Source organism: Carassius gibelio, chromosome B22 (assembly GCF_023724105.1).
Source record: "Carassius gibelio isolate Cgi1373 ecotype wild population from Czech Republic chromosome B22, carGib1.2-hapl.c, whole genome shotgun sequence".
NCBI classification, from domain to species: Eukaryota; Metazoa; Chordata; class Actinopteri; order Cypriniformes; family Cyprinidae; genus Carassius; species Carassius gibelio.
In genome coordinates this window covers 17,375,700-17,399,804 of record NC_068417.1, presented here as the reverse complement: position 1 = coordinate 17,399,804, position 24,105 = coordinate 17,375,700, and the positions used below count along the sequence as shown (strand labels likewise).

Genomic DNA, 24,105 nt, shown 5'->3' with positions numbered 1-24,105 from the left:
ATGAGCGTAATCCACTATTTTAGATTTTAGGATCTCCTCATTCAGACAGATAAACTTGGTCTTGGATACCCAGAATATCTGACTTGATGCTTTTCAAATATTACTAATGAACAGACTTTCTGGATATTAGTTAATATACAAACACTTCAAATAAGTTCATATTAACTTCCATCAGTGTTCAAAAGCCTAAAACATCACTGAGTATCAGTTAAAACTGAATCTGTTTTCATTTTCAGTCACAAGAGGGCGCTAAAGTAACATCATCTTCATTAATCAGACTGAGAGCAATCACTGATAAAACATAATATATATTCAAATATTTGCAGGTGTATATTTTCCTAGAAAATACATTTATTTCATCAGACACATATTTGCTGAATGCTCTTCAAAGAAGAAGGACATGCTTTGTGTTCAGGGACGAACAGCCCAAAACAAAAGTCAAGAGAGGAATACATACCATGAGCCATTACATTCACTGTGAATGAAAATAAAAATAAGTATAATTAATGTATTTTATGTGGATGTTTCTAAAAGCTCAATATTACTGGGATGAGACCATTTCATGAATCCTTCTCAGATTATGATTAATGTAAAAGACATTTAATAAGAGTTTAGTGAGAAAAATTAACTGCTATAAGTCTGTTGATATTTCCTGATCAAACACAGATCACATAATATACTAAGGTTATAGAGAATGGGGTGCAAGTTGCCAGTCACTGAAAATAATTGATGTGGCCTTAAATAGATCTACAGTGGACTATGGCAGAATAGTGTTTACATCAGCAGCTAGATCTCATCTAAAAAGAATTGGATGTAATTCAGACTCAGGCACTGTGAGTGTGTAGTGGAGCTTGTAAGACATCGCCTGTCTCCGCTATACTGGTAGAGCTAGGAGAAGAACGAAGCGTCTGATAGAAATCTACTGGGTGAATTTGCAGAGGCACAATGACTTTTATCCCACAAAAAAAAAAAAAAAAAAAAAAAACGCTGAAGGAATGTTGGATGAAAGAGAGAAGTAAAAAGGACAACTTTGGTCATATAGGGAACAAAATAGCAAAAGATCTTGGGGTGATTGATAGGAAAATTAGTTCTACAATTCAGTCATGGCCCCATGGAAGATGAAATGTCCAGAGGTAGATTGGCATTGTGTGCTGATTTGGTTGGGTTGTTTAATGATCACGTTGCAGAAGTATATAAAAAACTATACTCAAATCTTTACTGACAGTAGCCTACTAAGAACCCAGAGACAGAATCAACAGGAATTGGTGGTGGTGGTTCCAGGAAGAGAAATAGATGATTGATGGCCTCAAGGAAAATAAAGAAAAACTTAATTTGAAAAACAGCAGGGGATAAAAACTTGTAATTTTTAATGCGTTGTTTAAAGGACACAGGATTACATGATATAATTTAGTGAAGATTAGGCCCCAATAGTATGTTCCTGTAGGGGCCTGATTCACTCTCCTAATCAGTAGATGGCGGTAATGCATCTAACAGTTGAACGCCATCCTCCATTAAACGCCAAGAAGAAAAAGACAAGTCTTCTTTTGAGGAGTTAAATAGCGGTCTGCTGCGATTTGTTACGAGCAGACAGATTTGTGAACAGAAACTTATATGTATTTATGTATTATATAACACACGAATAAACGCATTAGTCAGTCATAGTTGGTATAAAATCTAGCAGTTTAGTGGCTTTGGGAACAGTTATCGCCGCCCATCGGGTGTGTATCTATGTTCATCGAAAATATATTAAATCATCGAAATGTCGCTGGAATTTGCAACAATATGAAGATATCTTTCAGTACCGGGCTGTTTTTATTACTGATGTGGGGTAAGTGTACGATTTCTGCTTATTTATAACATGTTTAGTTTAACTTTTACGCCAGAAATGTAAGAGTTTTAAATCATGGCGTTTATGATATTAACAGCGATCACATTCGTCATATAAACAAGTCTAGACTAATTCTTCAGAGAATCTTAGTCCGTATAAAATATTTATTTTTGAAAAAACATCATATGGCTTTCTATGCGACGTCTGGGTGGGTCATCTTACCCCAAGGGTCAGTATCATTACTCCAGCCTTCAGTGTAACATGTAACATCCAGTCTATCACATGATCATTTAGAAATCATTCTAATATTCTGATTTATTATGAGTGTTGGAAACAGTTCTGCTGTCTAATATATTTAATCAATAAAAGGTTAAAAAGAACTGCATTTATTCAAAATAAAAATAAAAATTCTAATAATATATATTATCACTTTTTATCAATTTAACACATCCTTGCTGAATAAAATTATTGATCTTATTTAAAAAAAAATAAAGAAATTTTGTTTTTACAAAATATTTATATTTTAAAAACATAGCTTCTTTTTTTTTTTTTTTACTTTTTATTCATCAAAGTATCCTAAAAATCTATCACGTTCTGAAAAAATATTAAGCAGCAGAACTGTTTCCAACTTTGATAATGAATCATCATATTAGAATGATTTCTAAAGGATCATTTGATAATGATCCTAAAAATTCAGCTTTGCATCACAGAAATAATGATAATTTAAAGTATAATAAATTTAAAAACAATTATTTTAAATTGTAATAATATTTCGCAATATTTCCTTCTTTTTTTTTTTTTTTGCCTTTTTGAAGAAACTTCTTTCAAAAACATAAAAATTATTAATGTTTCCAAACTTTTGGTCTATATATATATATATATATATATATATATATATATATATATATATATATATATATATATATATATATATATATATATATTTATTTATTAGTCGTGGGCATAGATAATTTTTTTTAATCTAGATTAATCTCACTGTGATCTTGAAGTTAATCTAGATTAATCTCACTGTGATCTTGAAGTTAATCTAGATTAATCTAGATTAAAATGGCTCATTCGAATTCTGCCGAAGGCATTCAGAATATGTGTGTTACCCAAATAAAATTGACAAACAGTAAGTCTTTGAGAAGGGGTTTATCAAGCTAGGCGGTGCATTAGAAAAGGGGCTCATCTCCTGTTTCCAAAATGCATCACAAAGTGCTTAAAAAAGCTGTAAACTAATTCCACATTGCACAAGGTGCAAACAACCTTACTGTTTCACACCAATGTTTAAGTTTTTTTCAAGTTTGTAGGTGTCAATGTACAGAAACCAAATAATTAAATGTAAAATAGCACTGGATAGTAAAATGAAATATACAATCAAACCTACATTTATTCAGACACCTTCAACATTTCTCACATTATTACAGTTTTGTCATATATATCAAAAATTATATCTGGTGTCTGAATAATTTTTGGTTTGACTGTTAAAACTACAGAGTAATTCAGTCAAGCAGTGAGTGATTTTCATTTTCTTGGATTAACATTACTGCAGCAGTAGCTAAATTTAACTTTAAGAGTCGATGAACGCATCCAATATAATACACATCCCATTTTTTCCTCAACTGTTTACTTTCACTTAAGAAATAACTGACAGTTTTTCGAGCACAATTTCCAAGGTGGATATTTTGACATATTTTGTATGTATTTGTCGACACAAGAGCAAAAATAAGCAAATTCGATGTTCAAGTGTTTTGATCAAAACACTTGAAAACGCTTATTTTTAGCGTCTCGAGACGCCTTTCTCAGCGTGAGCCCTGAACACCAGAACACCGTGAGAACTGAATTGGGCTCTTTAACATCTTTTTGTTTGTTCAAACTGCGATTTGTATTTGTTCGTTCGGGTGCAGGAGGGACTTCGAGGAGAACTTCGCAGAAGTGAGCTCGGTTCAGTGTCGCTGTTCGTGATACGCCACTCTCTCTCTCTCTCTCTCTCTCTCCGCACCGAAAACAGCGCGCGAGGACAGCTACTCTGTTCAGCTTCTCCGTGTCTTGTGTTTGGATGCTTTATTAATGTTTAAATCGACAAGCGTAAACACATGAAAAAGATAAGCTTTTGTGACGATGCGCAGCAGTGGCCCGTCAACTGTCCTGAGCATCTTTTTAGGCTGGCCTCAGCGCGTCAGTTATATAAAATATCAAGGTGAAAGTCATCATAGCAACGGCCCACCACTAATATATATATATATATATATATATATATATATATATATATATATATATATATATATATATATATATATATATATATTTTTATTTTTATTTATTTGTTTATTTATTTATTTTTAAGCATTTTATGGTGTAAGCTGTAGGCAGTATAATCACGTGACTCTCTCTCGCTCTCTCCCACTTCATTTGTTCGGCTGAATACACATGAACATCTAGGCTACAGTGTATCAGGGAACATCAGTGCGGAGAAAAGATGAAGCCCGTGCATTACTTACAGGCAGCTACATTCATAATACCGTGAAACTTTTTTGACTCCTGACAGTAACGTGTTTTAATATGGTAATAACTTCGCCACCAACAACACATCTGACTTAATATTGTAGATTCCATGAATTAAAATGTATTATATAAAACAACTAGGCAATTGTTTATTATTAATAATAGTCATATGATTTCATTGAATAACACTTTTAAAATACATAATGTAATAAAAAAAAAATATATATATACATCAATCAGACAACTACATTAACATTTTATTAATCTATAAATAATACAATTGAATTACAATTTATTTATTTATTTTTATATTGTATTAAGGTTTTATTTTGACCCCTTATAGTAAGTGTTTGTTTTTTTGAAGGAGGGGCACTACAATACTCTGCTAATATTTTTACTAAATAAATACTAACATTTTCACTTCACAAATCCAGTAGATTTATATAAAGGTGTCTGCTAAATAAATACATGCAATCCATAGATTCTAGATAAATGAATTAGGTTTTCTCTCATTTATTTGTTGGACTGCAAAAATCTTTATTTTTAGCTTGTGTTTATAAGACGAGACTAAATTATGTGTACAATGTTCTGTGAGTTTAATCTCTGAGAAACTGTTTCTGTTTGTTCTTCAGGTGTGTTTGGTGCTGAAACAGAAGAAGAGAAGACCGTGTCACTGTCAGTGATGGAGGGAGATTCTGTCACTCTGAACCCTGATCTCACTCACATATGGGGAATTAATAAGATTGTGTGGAGGTTTGGAGTTGAAGGTCCAGTCATTGCTGCAATTTATAACGATGATTCCTGGTTAAGTAACACTGATGAGAGATTCAGAGACAGACTGCAGCCGAATAAAACGACTGGATCTCTGACCATCGAGAACATGAGAACTGAACTCTCTGGACTTTATAAGCTACAGGTCGACCACCAAACTACTGGAAACTCAGAGAAGTATTTCATTGTTACTGTTTTAGGTGAGTATACTTGTTCTAATAAGTTGTTTTCACTTGTGTATTACTTAATAAATGAAATTGAATTAAACAGATTTTTAAGGTGCAGTAAACAAAACACTAGCTACACTGTGTTCAGCAGTCTATCATAGTTTTAGTTTCATGATATCACAGTCATGCTGTTGTTCTGATTATCATCACAGCTGTGATTGGTCCACAGGTGATCACATGACTGATACTCAGAACAGATGTTGATTTTATATAGTAGCTCTAGAAAGATTCAGATCTGAATGTTCATCAGCTGTCTGTAATTCAGAAGATGTGATGATGTCTGAATCATGAGGAATCAGATTTTCCTTTTCAAATAAACTTCATGACTTTATACTTTAACGTTCAGAGCTCAAAACTTCTTTCCCAGAAGAAATCTAAGCTTAAAATATGTGATAAATACAGACTCGGATTTCTGATAATAATGTTACACTATTTTAATAGTTTAATCTTCCCTACTGTTTCAGTGTTAAAATGAATTTAAGGATCATTAATAGAGATGTAGTTATCAGATCTTCTCATGTTATACAGTGCTGATGGTTAAAGTGTTTGTTCCTGTCTCTCTTTATCATTACAGTACCAGAATGGTCTTCAGGTGCTACTGCAGGAATATGTGTTACTCTTTTACTGATAGCTGCAGCTGGAGCTGCTGTTGCTTTTTACTATCGCCACAGAATCTGTGATCCAAAGCGTTTAATGGGTAAGTGTTTCAACTCATACAGCAAGTGTAACATGAGCTTTATCATGACACAGTAGAGTTTGAATGTGTAATATGATTTTCCATAGTCAATGGTTATTTTTGTTACCACAAGATCTTCTAATGACTGTTTTACTGCAGTGTTTAATAACATCTGTTACCGCACAGGTTGCACTAGTCCTAAAATCATAATCCTGCTCTCTTTTGGCCGTTTTGAATTAGCTGTTCTGCCTGGACTCTTCATATCACCTCACAGATGTAGATGTAAAACAAGAAAAAGAAATGTCAAGTGTCAATGAATCTGTCGCCTCTTATCTGCTCATTAGTTTGTTGTTTATGTTTGCCAAGGTACATATGATGCAAGTTCAAGTTTTTCTTTTTTCTTACAAGCTGTTTTTGAATAGATAAGATCCTTAAAGTTGCAAACCCAAAGAGATATTCTTAAAAAAAAAAAAAAATTAATGCACACCCTCCTAAAACGGCTTGTTTAAACACACCTCCACATCTCTACATCACTGTGTGGGAAGATTTGCATTGAACCGCCCAAATGTTCACACAAAGAAAGAGGGCGTATCTAACACGGACTATTTTATCGATCATCTTGGTACTTTTCTGGACCTTGAACATGGCAGTTATCTTGCTGTTTACTGGAGTGACAGAGTGCCCTCAGATTTCATCAAAAATATCTTCAATTGTGTTTCAAAGATGAACAAAGGTCTTACGTGCTTTAAACAACACAAGGGTGAGTAATTAATGACAGAATTTTCATTTTTGGGAGAACTAACCCTTTAAAGGCTGTGAGTCAGAAATGCCAGACTGTTCTTGCAAAGCTGGAATTGGCCCACTTCACAGAAACAGCATTTGTGCACAGCTTCCCAGGTTCAGGAAACAGTCCTCTGTAAAATGCTCTGCACACATCTGAATATATAGGGGTGGACCGTTCTGGAACAGTGTTTTAAATACAACTTAACCACTGATTTCTAGTTGTGTCCTCTTTTGGAAGAACAAACGAAGTAGTTTTGCTTTCACAACCAAACACTGTCTCCACAACACGACGGTGGCAGTAACAGCAAGAGTAAACGTTATGCCTTCTTTATTTGCATGAACATTTGAGCGGTGTTATGCAAATCTTCCCACACAGTGACATAGAGATGTGGGGGGTGTGTTTAAACAAAGCCTTTCAGGAGGGCATGCATGAGTCTTTACTTTTATAAAGAAGATCTCTTTGGGTTTGAGACTTTAGTCTTTGCAACTTTAGGGATCTTATCGATTCAAGAACAGCTTGTCACACCCCAAAGAGAAAGGAAAAATTTAAATCGCATCATATGACCCCTTTAACAACATGCTAAAACATACACTTTGTAAATTTAAGCTTGATCTTATGAACATATTTCTGTTCTCTGCTTCCGTGTGCCACTGTGACAGCTGAAGAAAAGATGGTGTTGGGGACAGAAGGGAGATCTGTCGATCTAGAGACTGATACTGAACTACAGAGAGGGGATGAGATCAAGTGGTGGTTTGAGGATCTCAAACTCACTGAGTTCAGAAAAGAGACCAGTAAAAAAGATGATACAGATCAAGATTATATTGAATGTGATGTTGCTGATGGGAGATTCAGAAGTGAACTGGTGCTGAATACGAAGACTGGAGATCTCCTCATCAATAACATCAGGACCTTTCACTCTGGACTCTACAAACTACAGATCAGCCGCAAAAACAGAAGAACTGAATAAATGAGATTCATTGTTACTGTCACTGGTGAGTAGAAGAATAATCATGTACTGGGTGAACCGCAATTAATATACTTTTAGATTCGAATGTTTTTCATTTTAATTAGTTCCCTTTTTAAATTACTACAATAAATTATGCTAACACCATGGAAGATAACAATAAAGAAATATTTTAAAAGTTCAAAAGAATAGAGTCTACCCAACTAAAATGATAATGATACAGAACAATATAATTAGAATAATTTTTCTAAATAATTTTTTCCTGGTGGTGAGCGATAAAAATATTGACAGCCAACAGAATCCATCTTGGTTTGAAGAGCTTGAGCGTTTAAGTTTTGAAATGACAAAACTGCGCCATGCTCTTATACTGAACAGAACAATATTTGTGTGTGGATGCTAACTAATATATCTTTATAGTTATTGTTCTTTATGGAGGAATATTCCGAAATTGTGATCTAATTACCGTTTGAATTTACGCTTTTGTGTACGAACAGTAACTGCCACATTACAAAACACAGACCGAAAAGAGCAATTACATTTTTTTACGAGATTTGCATATTAGTCTGTTTTTTTTTTTTCTAAAAGTAAGACCTTTTTTTCTGAGTCTCTGCAATAGCTGTTCCTAATAATGTGCTAGTTAGTAGGGGTGTAAATTGGATGGTTCTTCACGATACGATACAAAATTGATTCTCATACCCAGCGATACGATATTTGCCGATACCTAAAACAAATTCTACATTACGATTTGATTCGATACAGGAGTATATCGATCGATAGAGCGATATTATGATGTTATATATCTATTTTAAAGAACCATCCACATTTTTACTAACCTGCAAATGCAACCAAAATATATTACATGAACGCTTATCTGACATTTTCACATCCCGTTCCTGTTCCTTGGGACATTCACATCACAAAATAGGCCTACACTTGTTATTTTTTTTTTTTTTTTTTTTTTTTTATAATATTAAAGAAAATAAATTATTGGAAACACAATTCTTGCTGCTAATATGAGCTTCTTCCTAAAAATGTTTTATACAGATAACCAAATAACCAGCCTAACCAACAGTGCTTACTAGCATATTCACCAAAACGTGCATTTTGATGTAATTTTGTCTGTATTTATTTATCCATACATAAAACAATTGGAAGACAGCTCAATTTAGTATTCTCACGGGGCGGTTTTGACAGGGTAAAAAATTATGTTTATTTTATTTTATTTTTTACACTACCATTGAGAAATTTTAACCAAAGTACGTTATAGGTTTTTCAGTAAGACACTAAAGGAGCATTTCAACTTATGGAAAATGGGCATCCAATGACCCCTTTAATTATTGGGTCATTAACTGCATTCATGCTTTTGGCCTCTCAAAATCAAATTTTTTGAGTGATATACTCAATAGAGTCAGCTTGCACATCTGTAAAACAACAGTCATCATATTTTGTTTCATGTTCTGTTGTTTTCAGCATGTATAGGGACTCTTGAGTGGAGCTGTAACATCATCCATGTGTAGATGTAGATGTAACAGAAGTGATTATTTCTTTCTTTTTCATTCTGTTTTCTTTCTTTTCTTTTATATTCCACAGTGAGTGAATCAACTGAAGAGAAACCACTGATGAATAAAGAGGATGAGCAGTGTGCTCTGATTGGCCAGCTATCCAGTGTGTTGTGATTGGTCGAACGCCTCAAGCGTGTGACAGAAATGTTACTTCCCTTAACAAACTGTGATGCTTTGTGTCCTGGAAAGACGAGACAGAACCAACAAAACCCATTATAAATTAATCATTTGTTGCATCCAGTGGGGACATAATTCCTGATTATAATGACTTGTACTGTAATTTTATAGCCTTTTTAGAATGAGCCTTTTCGGGGGGCATGGATGAGTCTTATAAAGAATATCTCTTTGTATTTGAGACTTTAGTCTTTGCAACTTTACAGATCTTCATTATCCACCAAGAGCTTGTAACTCTACAAAGAGAAAGAAAAACTTGAAATCGCATCATGTGACCTTCTTCATCATCATCACGCATATTTTTTTTTTTCTGTAAACTATTACTTTCATATTATATTAATATAACTATTAAATATTTTAGACAAACCTTTGGTAAGTCATTATTCGAAATAAATTGTTGAACTTATTTTTCTATTTACAGTGTTGTATACACTATTGTTGATTTTAGATTTTATAAAACTGTTCCTGTTGTTGTCCATTCCAGCAGCTTTGTTGATTGATGAAGAAAAAAAGGCAGTTTGTGGTCAATGCAAACAGCAGATGGCGCTAACACACTATTATAGTTTCAGATCTTGTGCATAAAAGGGAAAAAAGTTACTGTCGACTTAAAAGAAAATAAGTTTCACTACGTTCTTTCAGATTTCGGGGGAAAAATGGCTGCTTCTTCTTTTGTAGCATAACTCGTCATGTTAATTAATTTCAACTCTTCATCAACAACAAACAAGAACTGACAAATACAAACATGCATCAAGATTTCATTTACTTTACTGCATTCTACAGCTCAAAATCTGTTTCACTGTCAAATGTGCATTGCTATGTGAAGAAATGCAGTATTTTCAATAATATATATTTTGTTTGTTTGTTTCTTTCTTTCTTTCTGTCCTATTTTAAGACACTAACCCCAGCAAAACATTCAAAGGAAACTCGTATGGGCGTGATTTTTCCAGGGCTGAGTTTGAACTCCAGTCCAGTCCTGTCTGTAATTCTTAAATATAAAAGTTATATGACATCACAGTGAAAATGTCCTTTTGTAATTGTTAAAAATATATTTCACCTCTTCATCTTTATCAATGCTGTCCGACTATTCTCAGTTCGTGCATGGGCCCAAGAATTATACACATGAAGCCAATTGTCTTCTTCAAAGTTTATTATAACATCAGTAGAATATACAGATACACTGTCAGGGGTGTAGGGGATCACCAATAAGAACTGTACACTTCATCAAATAGGAATGTCCAACAAACAAAGCGTTTTTCTTCCTGCTACTTCTAGATCCCGTAGTATACATATTACATCTGTATGTTATATAAAATGGGAACATGGACAGGAAGTTCTGACCATATTAGGAGCACATCTGGCAAAGACCAAACTCAATAACCTTCGGACCTATAGCCCCCGTCCTGTTCTGAACATCTGAACTCATGAGGAAATATACAAGAGTGCGGATGTGTGTAGACATTGAGATAGAGAGAGATAAGAGTAGAGAGAGAGAGAGAGAGAGAGAGCACAGAAGAGAGAGAGAGAGAGAGAGCACAGACAGGCAAACTCACAAAAATATTCTCTGAAACAGTGTGATATAATCTAACAGTAAACATTTTTTTTCAAATGTGTGTGTAACTATGACAAAATGACATTTAATGGGCATTTATCTCTATTCACAAAAAAATATGGGGTTATGTCTCTGCGTTTGGGATAAAGTTAGTAATCAAAAAACAGAATCACATTTTGTTCAAGAGTTGATCAGCGTCTTGAGACTCCTGCGTACACCACATTATCCTGCTCTGTAGCTCTCTGAAAGAAAACACAAACATCCACTGACTTATTTACCAATAACTTGTGTTCTCTTCTTGACAAGTATACTCTAATATATTGGAATATAGTTTTAAATGGGCTAAAAGAAGCATGTTTATATAAAAAGCATTTTGCTTTAAATTTGCTGATCTACAAACAGACCAGTCTTTATCCATACAACGTGGAGATTTCATATGAATTTATACGGTTACATATGGAGGTAATATTTCAGTATTTCTCTTTCTTTATTTGATTAAATATTTTTATTGGGTTAAAATTGGCCTATAATTTGCCTATAATATAATTTCCCATTTTGGAGAGAATAGATGAGTCTTGGATGACGTTACAGTTTGTGATGTGACAATATTGTAAAGCCTCTGATGGACTTGTGTGACCCTACAATATAAATGTAGCAGAGTAGATCATTAAACACACACCTGAATTGGACTCACTGCTAAAATAATACAGAAACATCATAGACAGAAATATATTCTCTTACTGATTTATGTCTTTTTGTAAAATGTTGGATCAGCAGAAGTGATCTCTCTATCACGGGTCTGAACTGTAACAAAATATAACAGAAACAATTGTTACTATTATTGTAAACTATTGTTTTACGACTGCAGCTACAATCAACAGAAAACCAGCTGCAGAGATCCACACTATCAGAGATACAGAGTCTGGAGGATGTGAAGGAGAATGTTGTTATTGTGAGTGAATGTGCTCATAAACACTAAATATTATCACAGACATACCTGAACATGTGTGACAGAGTTGAGTGTTGAGATGTGTGGTCTGGTTTCTGATGGGATTGTTCACCACACAGCTGTAGAAATCATCCAGACACTCCAGATGTAAAGAAAGACTTCTGCTGAGATCAGACACACTGATGCTGGACAATAAACTGTTTCCTTTGTACCAGGAGAGAGTCACATGACCCACATTCACCACTGAACACAACAGAGAACAATTCTGCTGTGATGATGAGGAGGATGATGATGATGATGATGATGATGATGATGAATTTTGTGAAGAGTCTCTGGTGATGACGGGAACAGACAGATGAGCTAAAAACACAAGGGGATAAATACAACTCAGTAAAATAATATGATGTGATAATTGCCATTTGATATTTCAGATGTAAATAAAGTTGCAGAGAATGTAAGTTGAGTAAGTTATGAGGAAAAAACACTTATATTATATCATCAATTCTAAAAGAGATTATTGTCCAAAGATGTGTATAAAAATCCTGATAAGTAATTCTCTACTCACCGTAGACAGTGAGATTGAAGATGTTGAGTGGGATCTTTGATCTTTTTCTGGTAACTTTATATTCTCCAGAGTCTGTGGTTCTGGTGTTTGTGATGATCAGAGATCCAGTCTGATCCAGCTTCAGTCTGTCTCTGAATCTCCCTTCAGCACTATCATTATAAAACCTGCTCGTATTGTCCTTCACATTGAGTTTAGCTATCATCATGTTGTTAAATTTCCAAGTCATCTCATCGTCTCTCTGTATTTCAGTAAGATCAGAGTTTAGACGCACTGATTCTCCCTCCGTCACTGACTTCACTTCTTCAAGACCAAACACACCTGATGAAAAAACACAGAATTACTGAGTAAAATCATTTCTGAAAGTTTGTATTCTTCTCAGAAGTATTTCAGTAAGTTTAGACAGATAGAACGTTAATATTAAAGACAAAATAAACGATGGAATAAAAAATAACAGAATTATATTTGTGGCCAACTTTTAATATAAAAAAAACTGAAGTCATGCAGATACTCACCAGCCAGACTCCATGAAAACAAATAAATGTAAATGATCATTTCTTCAGCAGTTTGCAAGGCAGCTTCACAACAGAACTGTGATAGTAAACCTTGAATTGTTCATAAAGCCAGTGAAGCTGTCGGTCTGAAGTGAAGTAGTTTAGTGAAGATCTGCAGTGAGTGAAGAAACTCCTCCAGCAGCTCCTCCCTTCACCGACTCAATATGACTTCTCCAGATCACACCGTTTGACCTACAGTTTATTCACACTCACTGCACAGTTTCTCTACAGAACAACAGCTGCATTCAACATTTCAAGAGTGTCAGGACCTGATCATTGTCATATTCCTCTTGTGAAACTGTTAGGAGATCTGCTGAAGAAAATGTTTATTTTCTACTTTTTGTTCTCATGGAATCTGGCTGGTAAATATGGCTTCAGTTCTCTGTATATTACCATTGACGTTGGATATAAGACAGATATTCAGCCGCAAAAAAAAAAAAAAAACATCTATAAATTCTTAGTGGATGGGTAAAATTGTACAAAAATGGCTTATCTGAAAAGCATTAGTACGTAGAACTGAACACACGTCGCAGTTTATTTGTCTTAATCCTCCTCGATTTGTTGCGACACATAAAGACTAGTCAGGGACCGTCTACAAAGTACATGATAATGACAAAAACGATAGTTTTTCCCACCATATATATATATATATATATATATATATATATATATATATATATATATATATATATATATATATATATATATATACACACATACAGAAAACATGCTATTTAAATTCAACAAATAAGACAACACTGGCGAAGAGTGTTGTTTTGCAGTTGTTTTGACTTGAATTTGAAAATCTATTTTTTTATATAAATTAATTTATTACACAACCAGTTTATTACACCAGTTCAGTGGGTGTGTTCTATTTTAGTTCTGTGGCTGAAACCACCATCAAAATGATCTTCTAGGAGCCAGTAACAAGACACACCCATTTAAGTTAAGTTGAAATACTGTATGTTTTAAAAATGAGTGTGTTAATAGATTCAAATTTAATTCAATAGTATGCATTCTGATTTACATACTAAGTAAAAGATGGTTGTAAATATTGTTCTTTGAACAAGTAACAAGACACATCCGTTGACGTTTACATATCAAACTGTATGCATTCTGAATTAATGTATTTAAACTTCTGCATGTCAAACTTGCTTTGCAAGCTTTTTCTCAATTGGTACATTTCAATAACTTTAGTTGTGCTACAGTTCTGTGAATAAAACCAAATCTTATTGTTCTTTTAAGAACAAATAATAAGACACACCCATTTGATTTGAGATTCATTATGTATACATTTCCCAAGTGAAGCATTTAGATGGAATAATGGCTTTTTTCACTTTGTTTTGCACTTTGCAGACGGTCCCTGACCTGCACATTTACGTTATAAGGTCTATCAGTTATAATTTGTTAAGGCAGATTAAAACTAAGAAAACACAATGTGTGTTCTCTTCTAAATTTGAAAACAATAACAACACAGTTTCTTGTCATTGTGCTAAATCGTTAAAGAATTAACAAAATTAACGAAACATCAAATGTTGAACCAACTTTATATCGGTTTAAAAAACAAACGCCGTTTTATTTTATTTTATTTTTTTACAGACTAAAACCCCATCTAAATTATAATACTTTGTAAAGCAGGCCTATTCATGACCACTCTACAATGCAATACTTTAGGCTGCTATTTTTCATTGAAAGTGAAGCACCATTTTACAAACTATGTACATTTGCCTATAAGCATAATAATGAGAAGCCATCAGTGGTTATCACTTTAACAAATGCTCCTGTCATATGAACGTTACTGCAGCCCCTCGAGACATGACAAAATGTTAAATAATGAACCAAAAAAAGTTGTGTGGTGTGGTGGATCAGTGAATTTGAGAGAAGGTTAGAGATAACACACTGTGTGTGTGTGTGAATGTGTGCGTGCGTGCGTGTGTGTGTGTGTGCGTGCGTGTGTGTGGGTGTGTGTTTGTGTGTGTGTGTGTTGCACAAGACTGAAAACTTCTGCTTCTATTTTGAACCAGTAATCAGAACAAAGAGCAGCTGAAGGATGACGTGCAGAACTGACAGCATGTGATCTGACTCCATTACAGTCGCTGCTTATCAAAACATTAAAGCAAATACATTTATTTACTAGGTTATGTGTTCAAGGAACAACATACAGTTGAGAGACTTGTAAATTATAGTCAGTCCATTGATGTGCAAAAGAGCAAAAGCTTTTCTCCTAGATCAACATATATTCAGTCTGAGCAAAGCATTGTTAACCCTAAAAGTGCAACACAGAAATTTTTAGCAATAATTCAAGATGAAGATACCCTGTGCTGAACCATTTGTCATGATGTTTGTGTTGTTTCAATTGTTTTATTTTTTAAATGTTGAATATGACACAACCATGTTGTCCATGTCAAACTGATTACTTTTATTAATCTGCATATGTCATACTGCATGTAGTAAATTAAATAATCAACTGTTAAACTTAGTATTCTCGTGCCAGTAACAGTGTTCAGTATATGTATTTTCTGTCTGTGACTCTTGTAGCGTCTCCATCTGTTATTGCTCTAGCTGAAGCTGAAATGAAGAGTGTGTCAGTGATGGAGGGAGATTCTGTCACTCTGAACCCTGATCTTTCTAAAATACAAGGAATGGTCCTGCTACTGTGGAGGTTTGGAGAGAAAGGTTCCACCATTGCTCAGATTGATGGAAAGTATATCTTATATGAAGATTATGAGGTATTTAGAGGCAGACTGCAGCTGGATCAGACTGGATCTCTCACCATCACAAACGTCAGAACTAATCACTCTGGACTTTATAAAGCAGAAGTCAGCCACAACAGTGGGACCTCATATATTATGTTCAAGATTACTGTCTATGGTGAGCATATTATATATATATATATATATATATATATATATATATATATATATATATTTCTGAATAATTGAATGTTTTCAAGTTTCTATTTATGCATTATTCTTAAATAAACAGATTCAAAGTGCTGTTGTACTAAATATCCTCACATTTCCATTCCTTAAGCAACTTTATTGAAACGATTCAAAACAAGATTGCTTGTTGTATAGAGAAAGTAATTGAACACTGACAAGTTCAGGGATATAAAAAAAGTTCCTCTGTGGTCATATGAAAATAGATGCCTCATGTTCAATCAAATTAGTAAGCCAGCTGATGTTCTACATGTCAAACGGACCCTATTATTACTTTTTTATTTTATTATGACTTTTATTAATCTGCATATGTCATATTTAGTAACCATATTATAAAATAATCAACTGTAAACCTTGGTATTCCAGTGCCAGTAACAGTGTTTCTAGTTTAATCTCTGTCTATGAATCTGTTTCTTGTAGAGTCTCCATCTGTTATTGCTGCTGGTGTAACTGAAATGAAGCTCATGTCAGTGACGGAGGGAGATCCTGTCACTCTTCATGTTCCTCAAATACAAGGAGATGAGCTGATAGTGTGGAGGTTTGGAGATGAAGGAAAACTCATAGCTAAAGCTGATATAGAGGCCAAGAGCTCATCATTATATGATGAAACTGATGAGAGATTCAGAGACAGACTGAAGCTGGATCAGACTGGATCTCTGACCATCACAAACACCAGAACCACAGACTCTGGAGAATATAAAGTGAAGATCAGCAGCAACAAACAGACTTTATACAAGAGATTCACTGTTACTGTCAGTGGTGAGTAACTCAATTTAAAATTGAATATAATTGTTTATTAGCTGCCAGTGAATAATCAGTCAGAGTGATACAAAAGCGCTCATTTTATGTGCAATTAAATGTAAATTTCAATTAAATACCAATTTCTGATACCTGTAAATAGATATGTGATAAATAGTGACTTGAGTGGCTATAGCTTCATATAATTTTTTTTAAAATATTTTAAGTTTAATCTTCTCCATTTTTAATGTTCGCATGTAATTATCACAGTCATTAATATAAATACCTTCTTACCAGGACCTTTTGTATTAAGCCACTCAGAGTAAAATTTGAACTCTGTAAATTCCAAGAAAGATTCTGATTCCTGGAGTTAAAGGGTTAGTTCACCCAAAAATGAAAAGCGGGTGTTGGGGTGCATCAGTCCAAATGAAGTGAAATAATGTGCATCCATCCATAGTAAAAAAAAAAAGTGCCTTACACAGCTTTGGGGGCTTAGGGTTGGGGGGGGGGGGGCACTCCTGTAGTGAATCAAAGCATTTTTCTAAGAAAATAACCATATTTAAAATGTAATAATCACTTTAATTTAGCTTGCACCAACAGTTGCACAGAGAAGCAGCTCCAGGTGGATGACGTATGAGTTCTGCGTTACAAATGCGATGCTCAGAAGTGACAAATGCGGATGTGAAGGGGAGAGTTCAAAACAAAACAACGGTCACAATTAGAAGTACAAAACGAGGATTTGTACAGAAGAATGTCAGAGGATTTTGATATAAGTCAAGAGGAGACTGGTTTTCCTTTGCTAAAGTAAGATAAATGTGCTTCTTTTGATCCCATAAATAAACGATGGTTTCGATGAGACTCACCGGTGCATGTGTAATGCCGACCTCATACGTCATCTGCACAGAACTGCTTCCATCAAGATGGAAGGTAAGATTTTTTTTCTATGACCCTACATTTCATTTAAACCATCAAACATTTGAGGAAAAAACACTGACTGGTGTAGCCAACTCCTTTCAGTTGAAAGCAGCTAAAACTGGTCTCTAAATGTTGCTAGATGACACCATAATGGTGAGCTCACTGATCTATATTAATATAAATATAGATCAGTGGGAGAGTCTCGGAATCTAGAAAAGGTTTGTCTTATTTCCAATCTTGTCACAGTTAACATCCACTTTTTATTTAATTTAATTTCATCCTATATTGGAGAGTAATGAAGAGGCACTAGAGGCACAACATTTTTTAAGTGATTTCTGTTGTACTGGGATAGTAAAGAGTTCCACCCATATTAACCATTTTATAGAGACGAAGAAAGTCAAGAGTTATGTTGTTTGTAGACCATTTGGGATGATCACATGAGCAAATGGTGACCAATTGTAGAATGGGAATGGTGTGGGACACTGAGAACCACCTCAGAAAAAGGGTTGTCAGAACTTAATTAACATAGAAACTAAATCTGTTACAACAGGAGCAACTTCATTTACATGAAGGGTAGTAAACTGAAAATGTATAAACGGTTTGAATTTAGGATGTTCTGCGTTCATTCTGACTCCATTGAACCCAAGGTACTACATGAACTTTGTCACTGCTATGCTGCAATAAACATATTCATCAAGATCTTCAACGTCCTCATCACTTTTTCTTACAACACTTAATATGTTTTTGCTGTTTTGATTACTTCTTCTGTCCTCATTTGTAAGTCAATTTGAATAAAAGCATCTTCTAAGTAATTAAATGGAAATGTAATGTGTACGCAAATTAATTAAGGTCAGATATCACATCCCTAGAATAATCTCAGCTAATCTAATCTGTTTATTAACATTACTAGCAGTGTTATATGAGTTGAATTTCTGAGAAACTGTTTCTGTTTGTTCTTCAGGTGTGTTTGGTGCTGAAACAGGTGAAGTGAAGTCAGTGATGGAGGGAGATTCTGTCACTCTGAACCCTGATCTCACTCAGATACAGGGATTTATTCTGATACAGTGGAGGTTTGGGGATCCAGTCATTGCTCAAATCGATGGAAAAGAGATCTCATATCCCAGTCACACTGAGATATTCAGAGACAGACTGCAGCTGGATCATCGGACTGGATCTCTGAGCATCAGGAACATGAGAACCAAACACTCTGGACTTTATAAGCTACAGGTCGACCACAGCACAGGGACCTCACATATGAAATTTACTGTCACTGTCTATGGTGAGCTTTATTTATCTTTGAATATCGTTGAACTCTTTAAAATAATGAAATGAACTAAATTAAACTGTTACTTAAATAACAGCCAACATTACTTGTAACATGTTCACCAGTCTTATGAAATTATATGACAACTTTTATTATTCTGCATATGCCTTATGATTTATGAATATGATTTTTGCAGACTCTCCATCTGTTATTGCTGCTGGTGTAACTGAAATGAAGCTCATGTCAGTGACGGAGGGAGATCCTGTCACTCTTCATGTTCCTCAAATACAAGGAGATGAGCTGATAGTGTGGAGGTTTGGAGATGAAGGAAAACTCATAGCTAAAGCTGATATAGAGGCAAAGAACTCATCATTATATGATGAAACTGATGAGAGAATCAGAGACAGACTGAAGCTGGATCAGACTGGATCTCTGACCATCACAAACACCAGAACCACAGACTCTGGAGAATATAAAGTGAAGATCAGCAGCAACAAACAGACTTCATACAAGAGATTCACTGTTACTGTCAATAGTAAGTAACCAAGTGATTTAAGTAAAAATTGTTTATCAACTGTCTGTGTATAATTCAGTTGATCTGACATTAAAATATATGAATCACAGCAGTATTTCTCAAACTATGCATGTTCTGTTTTATTATAATCAAAGGAATAATTCACCCTGTATCTGATCATATCCAGGCTGATGTTCTTGGTATGACCACATTGTGTTGTTCCTTGCATTATTATTCACTGCTATCTGTATTATTCTCTTTTGTGAACTATTTGAATAAATGTTCATCTAAATATGAGTTATGTGTGTATTTGGCATTACTGTAGTGCTCAAACACTGATTTACTTTTATTAAACGTGTGTGTTATATATATATAATTGTAATCTCATTAAGTTTGTGAAATCTGTTGCTTCATGCTGTATGCTCTGTGACACTATGAAAACTTTAGAGGAAACTGAATCTGAACAGATATAGCAGTAATCTATAGTTGAGAGTTTGTACAGAACGTTAAACCTCAATCTGACTGAATTTTAAAAAAACTGTATATATAAAAAACAGTAAAAACATTAGTATTATACTGAACTCAAAACAATGGTCACATATTGCACCATAAGCACAGAAATGATCACTGATCTGTCATGGAAAAACACTGGAAAAAACTAATATATTTTCTATCTGAATTCAATAAAATGGTCAATTAATTCATCACAGGTATGAGTATTTCATTTCCATCTTTATGAAAATTTATTAGAGGGAAATAAGATAAAACATTGTGCCTCATCTTTCATGGATGAAAAGAATCAGAATAGTACAATATGTTGCATGTGTGGGGTCAAGGGTCACAGGTTTACAGGCCAGCTGATAAAACAGCCAGACCTATAGTCGGGTTATTTTTTTATTTATTTATTTTCTAAAATCTTTCTCATTACTCGAAGTTTTGCAACTCGTTGCACACTAATGACAGCTTGTGGTCAAATGTGGAAAAAGGTTAATTTGCTTCCCGGACTTCCTCAAGTAGCCTACACCCAGCTGCAGCCTGTCACAGATCATGTGGTTATTGAAACCTAAACCGAAACCAAATTCTGTGTCCATCGTATTCTGTGACCCTAGTGGGCGCTGTTGTCACTGTTCGGCTTGAACTCAGAATTGGGTGCAAACGCAGGTTCGTGGCACCCGTGCACATTGAATGAGCGCGTCTCTACAGTCTGGTCACGTGCGGCAAATGAACTGTTCAAAAAATATTTCTTTACATCAACACACACATATAGTCTAAGGGAAATTCATTCACACAGAAAGACTTTGATGTTCTCCAAATGCACTGTGTACTTTATAAATAAAAATACACTAAAACTTTAAAAAGTTTTCATATGAACAGTACAACTTTTAAAATATTTAACTGGCATTTATTTATTAATTTTCTAATCGTTTTAATTTGTACTTTCTATTTTAAAAATAATAGTGTGAAATTGTGTTTTGTCTGCATTGTCTCTCTTCTCTGTGTCCAGTTGCTCTCTCTCTTTACTCCAGGTTCCTGCTCAAAATTGACTGAAGAAGTGGATTGGCTTTTTCTGCGTGTGTGCATCTTTTAAAAGTCACATCCGTACAAGACTGAGAGAGTGTTAGCATCCCGTTCCTTTACAATTGTTGTTTCAAAGCTTGTCCAGATACTTTTACACACAACAGTTTATTGGCTTTTATCTCTTTACCTTTTCTGTTGTTAATATTATTATTATTCTATCAGTATTAAAAGGTAAAATGTAAAGAGAGACAATAATTCCTTTTTCTTTATTATTGTATTATTCCTTTTTATTGTATTGTTTATCAGTTTTAAAAGGTAATGTGTTGAATGCATGCATTAGTAGGCGATTGTTTTGTATGAGATGGGCTCCTGTTTTAGAACAGACAGGAAGGACAGCTGTATTTTTGTTCATTTTTCAGAAGGAGCAGAGATGAGCAACATGCAACACATGTATATCAGCAACAAGGACTACAATTAATTTTCATTTATTGTGGGAGCGTTTAGGTCATTTTCCCCTAAATGTCACATCACAAGCTTCCAAGACAGAAAATGCCTAAACAACAACAACAACAACAACAACAAAAAGAAGACTTTAAGTACTATCTTAGCCTAACAAAATAAAATGAACGAAAATACAGGCATCTCATTGTGTTCCTGACGGCTCCAAAACAGGATAAAAAATAATAATTCAGTGCTCTGATCATTCTGAGGCCCCATTCATGCATCGTACAGCTTTCTTCAGATGATACACACAGTATATGTATAGCTACCTATATGTTTTACTGTATCTCAGATATTCACCCTGAATATCTTGGAATCATTATTAACTTTGTTGTTACAGATTTAGAGTGACATATGTGACCGGAGGTACCACATGCAATGTGTACAAGATCCTGACCCCAAGATGCTCTATAGCTGGGCAGCGCGTCAATCCCCTGCCTTTACATTATTAGTGTTTACGTTTTTGTTTAGTTAAAGGTACTGTTAACCTGATATGACCTCACATTGTTTGAAAAATAAAGCATTTCATTGCTTATTAAAGTATTGGTTGTATTCATTTGTAAATGTATTTAGCATTTGTGGTAAAACCACAAAAAAGGTACATAGAAGGACAGATAAGTTTACCTGAAATGGTTTGATTGTTGTGTCAGGAATTTACCTGTAGAGAAATACTATACTGTACATAACAATGGGGTCACATATTCTGATGACCCCTTTAAAAACATTAGTAGCCTGTTTTTGTGACATCGGCTTCATGAACATTGTTTGCATACAAAATGCAAAGATGGGCTTCTCTGCAAACAACAGGACTGTGTTCATTCTCATGAAATGTTACATTGGTTTAATAAGTCTATTTAATAACGAGCATTTCTAAACAAACTTTCCACACAGTCTCTTTAGATTTTATTTATTTAAGAAGCGGTTAAGAATTTGAACAAACATATTCAAAACATTCAAGAGTATCTACATTAGCTTAATTATAACACTTAAGGCTAAAACATAATTGTTTTATTAAAAAAAAAAAAAAAGTATATTTGTAACCAGAGGTGGGTAGAGTACCCAAAAACTGTTCTCTAGTAAAAGTAAAAGTTTTTATAGGAATATTTACTCAAGTAAAAGTAAAAGTACTAGTCTGAATAGTATCAGATAAAAAATCTACTCAAGTAGTTAGTTACTAGTTACTTTGGGTCATATACTGAGACTATTTTTATTTAGATATATAGATAAAATGTATGAAAAGTATGTGTGTGTGTATAAATATATATATATTTCATCAGCCTTTACTCCAGTCTTCAATGTCACATAATCTTTCAGAAATCATTCCAATATGTTGATTTACTATAAATGATGTTCTTTTTATCTTTCTATTCATCAAATAATCAAAAAAAAAATATTAAGCAGCAAAACAGTTTCCAGCACTGGTAATAAATCAATATATTAGATTTATATTTTGAAGGATCATAACTCTGAAAACTGGAGTAACAGCTGATGAAAATTCTGATTTGCATCACGAAATAAATTATATAAGTATTTATTATATATGTGTAAATAACCTCTGACACAAAGAAGAGTGAAAACTCCTAACATAACCGCTAAGTTACTGAACATCTGAACATAACGAACCAAATGCACATTGACTTCTTTCATCTGTTCTGCAAAATGTAAACAAATGTATATTTCTGCAAGCACAAATATTGTGTAAATATCATTATTAATTGTGTCTAGGCATGGGGGGTCGTCATGTGACGCAGCAGCCACAGCATATTGGCAAATTATTATTAAGCATTATTATTATTATTATCTTTCTTTTTTTTTTTTTTTTTGCATGAACTACATAATGAAATATCTCAATTCTCACTTTTCATAAATTGTTAATAATGATAATATGCGATGCTCAAAGTAATTATGCAATTTATTATAACTGTTTACTTAAGTAATATAGGTGTCATGCCATAACATATTTTTAATACTACTTACTTTATATTAAATGTGAATTTAACATTGAAAGTCAATGTGATATAAAAACTGCTACTAATCTTTCATTGTTCAGAAAGAGAGCAAATAACATTTACATTATTAAAGTTCATTTTCGCTAACAGTCTATCAATCACTCTCAGAAACTCCCATTAAAATCACTGAACCTGTTAACACTGTGAAATCAATATCTTATTTACAGATTCGTACACAAGAAAAGCGTTTCCCACAGTAACGAAGTAAAAGTACAGATTTCCCCCCAAAAAATTACTCAAGTAAAAGTAGCCATCTTTAAATGTACTCCAAAAAGTATAAGTTACCCCAAAAATTTAGTAAATGTAACGAAGTAAATGTAAATCTACCCACCTCTGTTTGTAACTATTTAAAAGTATTAGAAAACGAATAAATAAATCCAAATCATTTAATCTAACAGCTGTACTGTTCATATTAGACCAAGCTCCTTTCCTGGATAGGCTATACAATAGAGGACAATAGGTGCACATTACATTGAATACAGATTGTATAGACGCGCTCATTTGATGTGCACGTGCGCGATGAACCTGTACTACAGGTCCTGTAGCTGTTTGCTGTGATCGAGTTCAAGCCAAACAGTGACAACAGCGCCTACTAGTGT

At 34.0% G+C, this 24,105-nt stretch overlaps 3 protein-coding genes across 8 annotated transcripts in view; 2 read left to right on the top strand and 1 right to left on the bottom strand.

The window, feature by feature from the left end:
• The window catches only part of LOC127988462 (uncharacterized), a 523,986-nt gene that overhangs the window by 284,141 nt on the left and 215,740 nt on the right, over window positions 1–24,105 (top strand). The window contains exons 1-3 of one of the 2 annotated variants that reach the window (XM_052591222.1): window positions 13,283–13,470; window positions 15,647–15,979; window positions 16,468–16,806. In XM_052591222.1, coding sequence (XP_052447182.1) covers window positions 13,431–13,470; window positions 15,647–15,979; window positions 16,468–16,806 — 712 coding nt within the window. In that variant the 5' untranslated portion in view covers window positions 13,283–13,430. Of the gene's footprint in view, window positions 1–13,282; window positions 13,471–15,646; window positions 15,980–16,467; window positions 16,807–24,105 lie in introns of those variants that run through there. The other variant, XM_052591221.1, reaches the window with a different exon arrangement.
• LOC127988497 (hepatocyte cell adhesion molecule) overlaps window positions 1–24,105 on the bottom strand; it is a 278,315-nt gene that overhangs the window by 129,726 nt on the left and 124,484 nt on the right. Inside the window, exons 3-4 of one of the 5 annotated variants that reach the window (XM_052591289.1) lie at window positions 12,558–12,721; window positions 12,041–12,352 (exon numbers count right to left, since the gene is read on the bottom strand). In XM_052591289.1, coding sequence (XP_052447249.1) covers window positions 12,041–12,352; window positions 12,558–12,721 — 476 coding nt within the window. The other 4 variants (XR_008161689.1, XM_052591290.1, XM_052591288.1 and 1 more) reach the window with 4 other exon arrangements.
• Window positions 1,495–9,860, top strand: LOC127988503 (uncharacterized). The gene is made up of 5 exons (XM_052591305.1): window positions 1,495–1,828; window positions 4,969–5,307; window positions 5,909–6,031; window positions 7,454–7,786; window positions 9,349–9,860. The coding sequence occupies exons 1-4, from the start codon at window positions 1,729–1,731 to the stop codon at window positions 7,759–7,761; spliced, it is 870 nt and encodes a 289-aa protein (XP_052447265.1). The 5' UTR covers window positions 1,495–1,728; the 3' UTR covers window positions 7,762–7,786; window positions 9,349–9,860.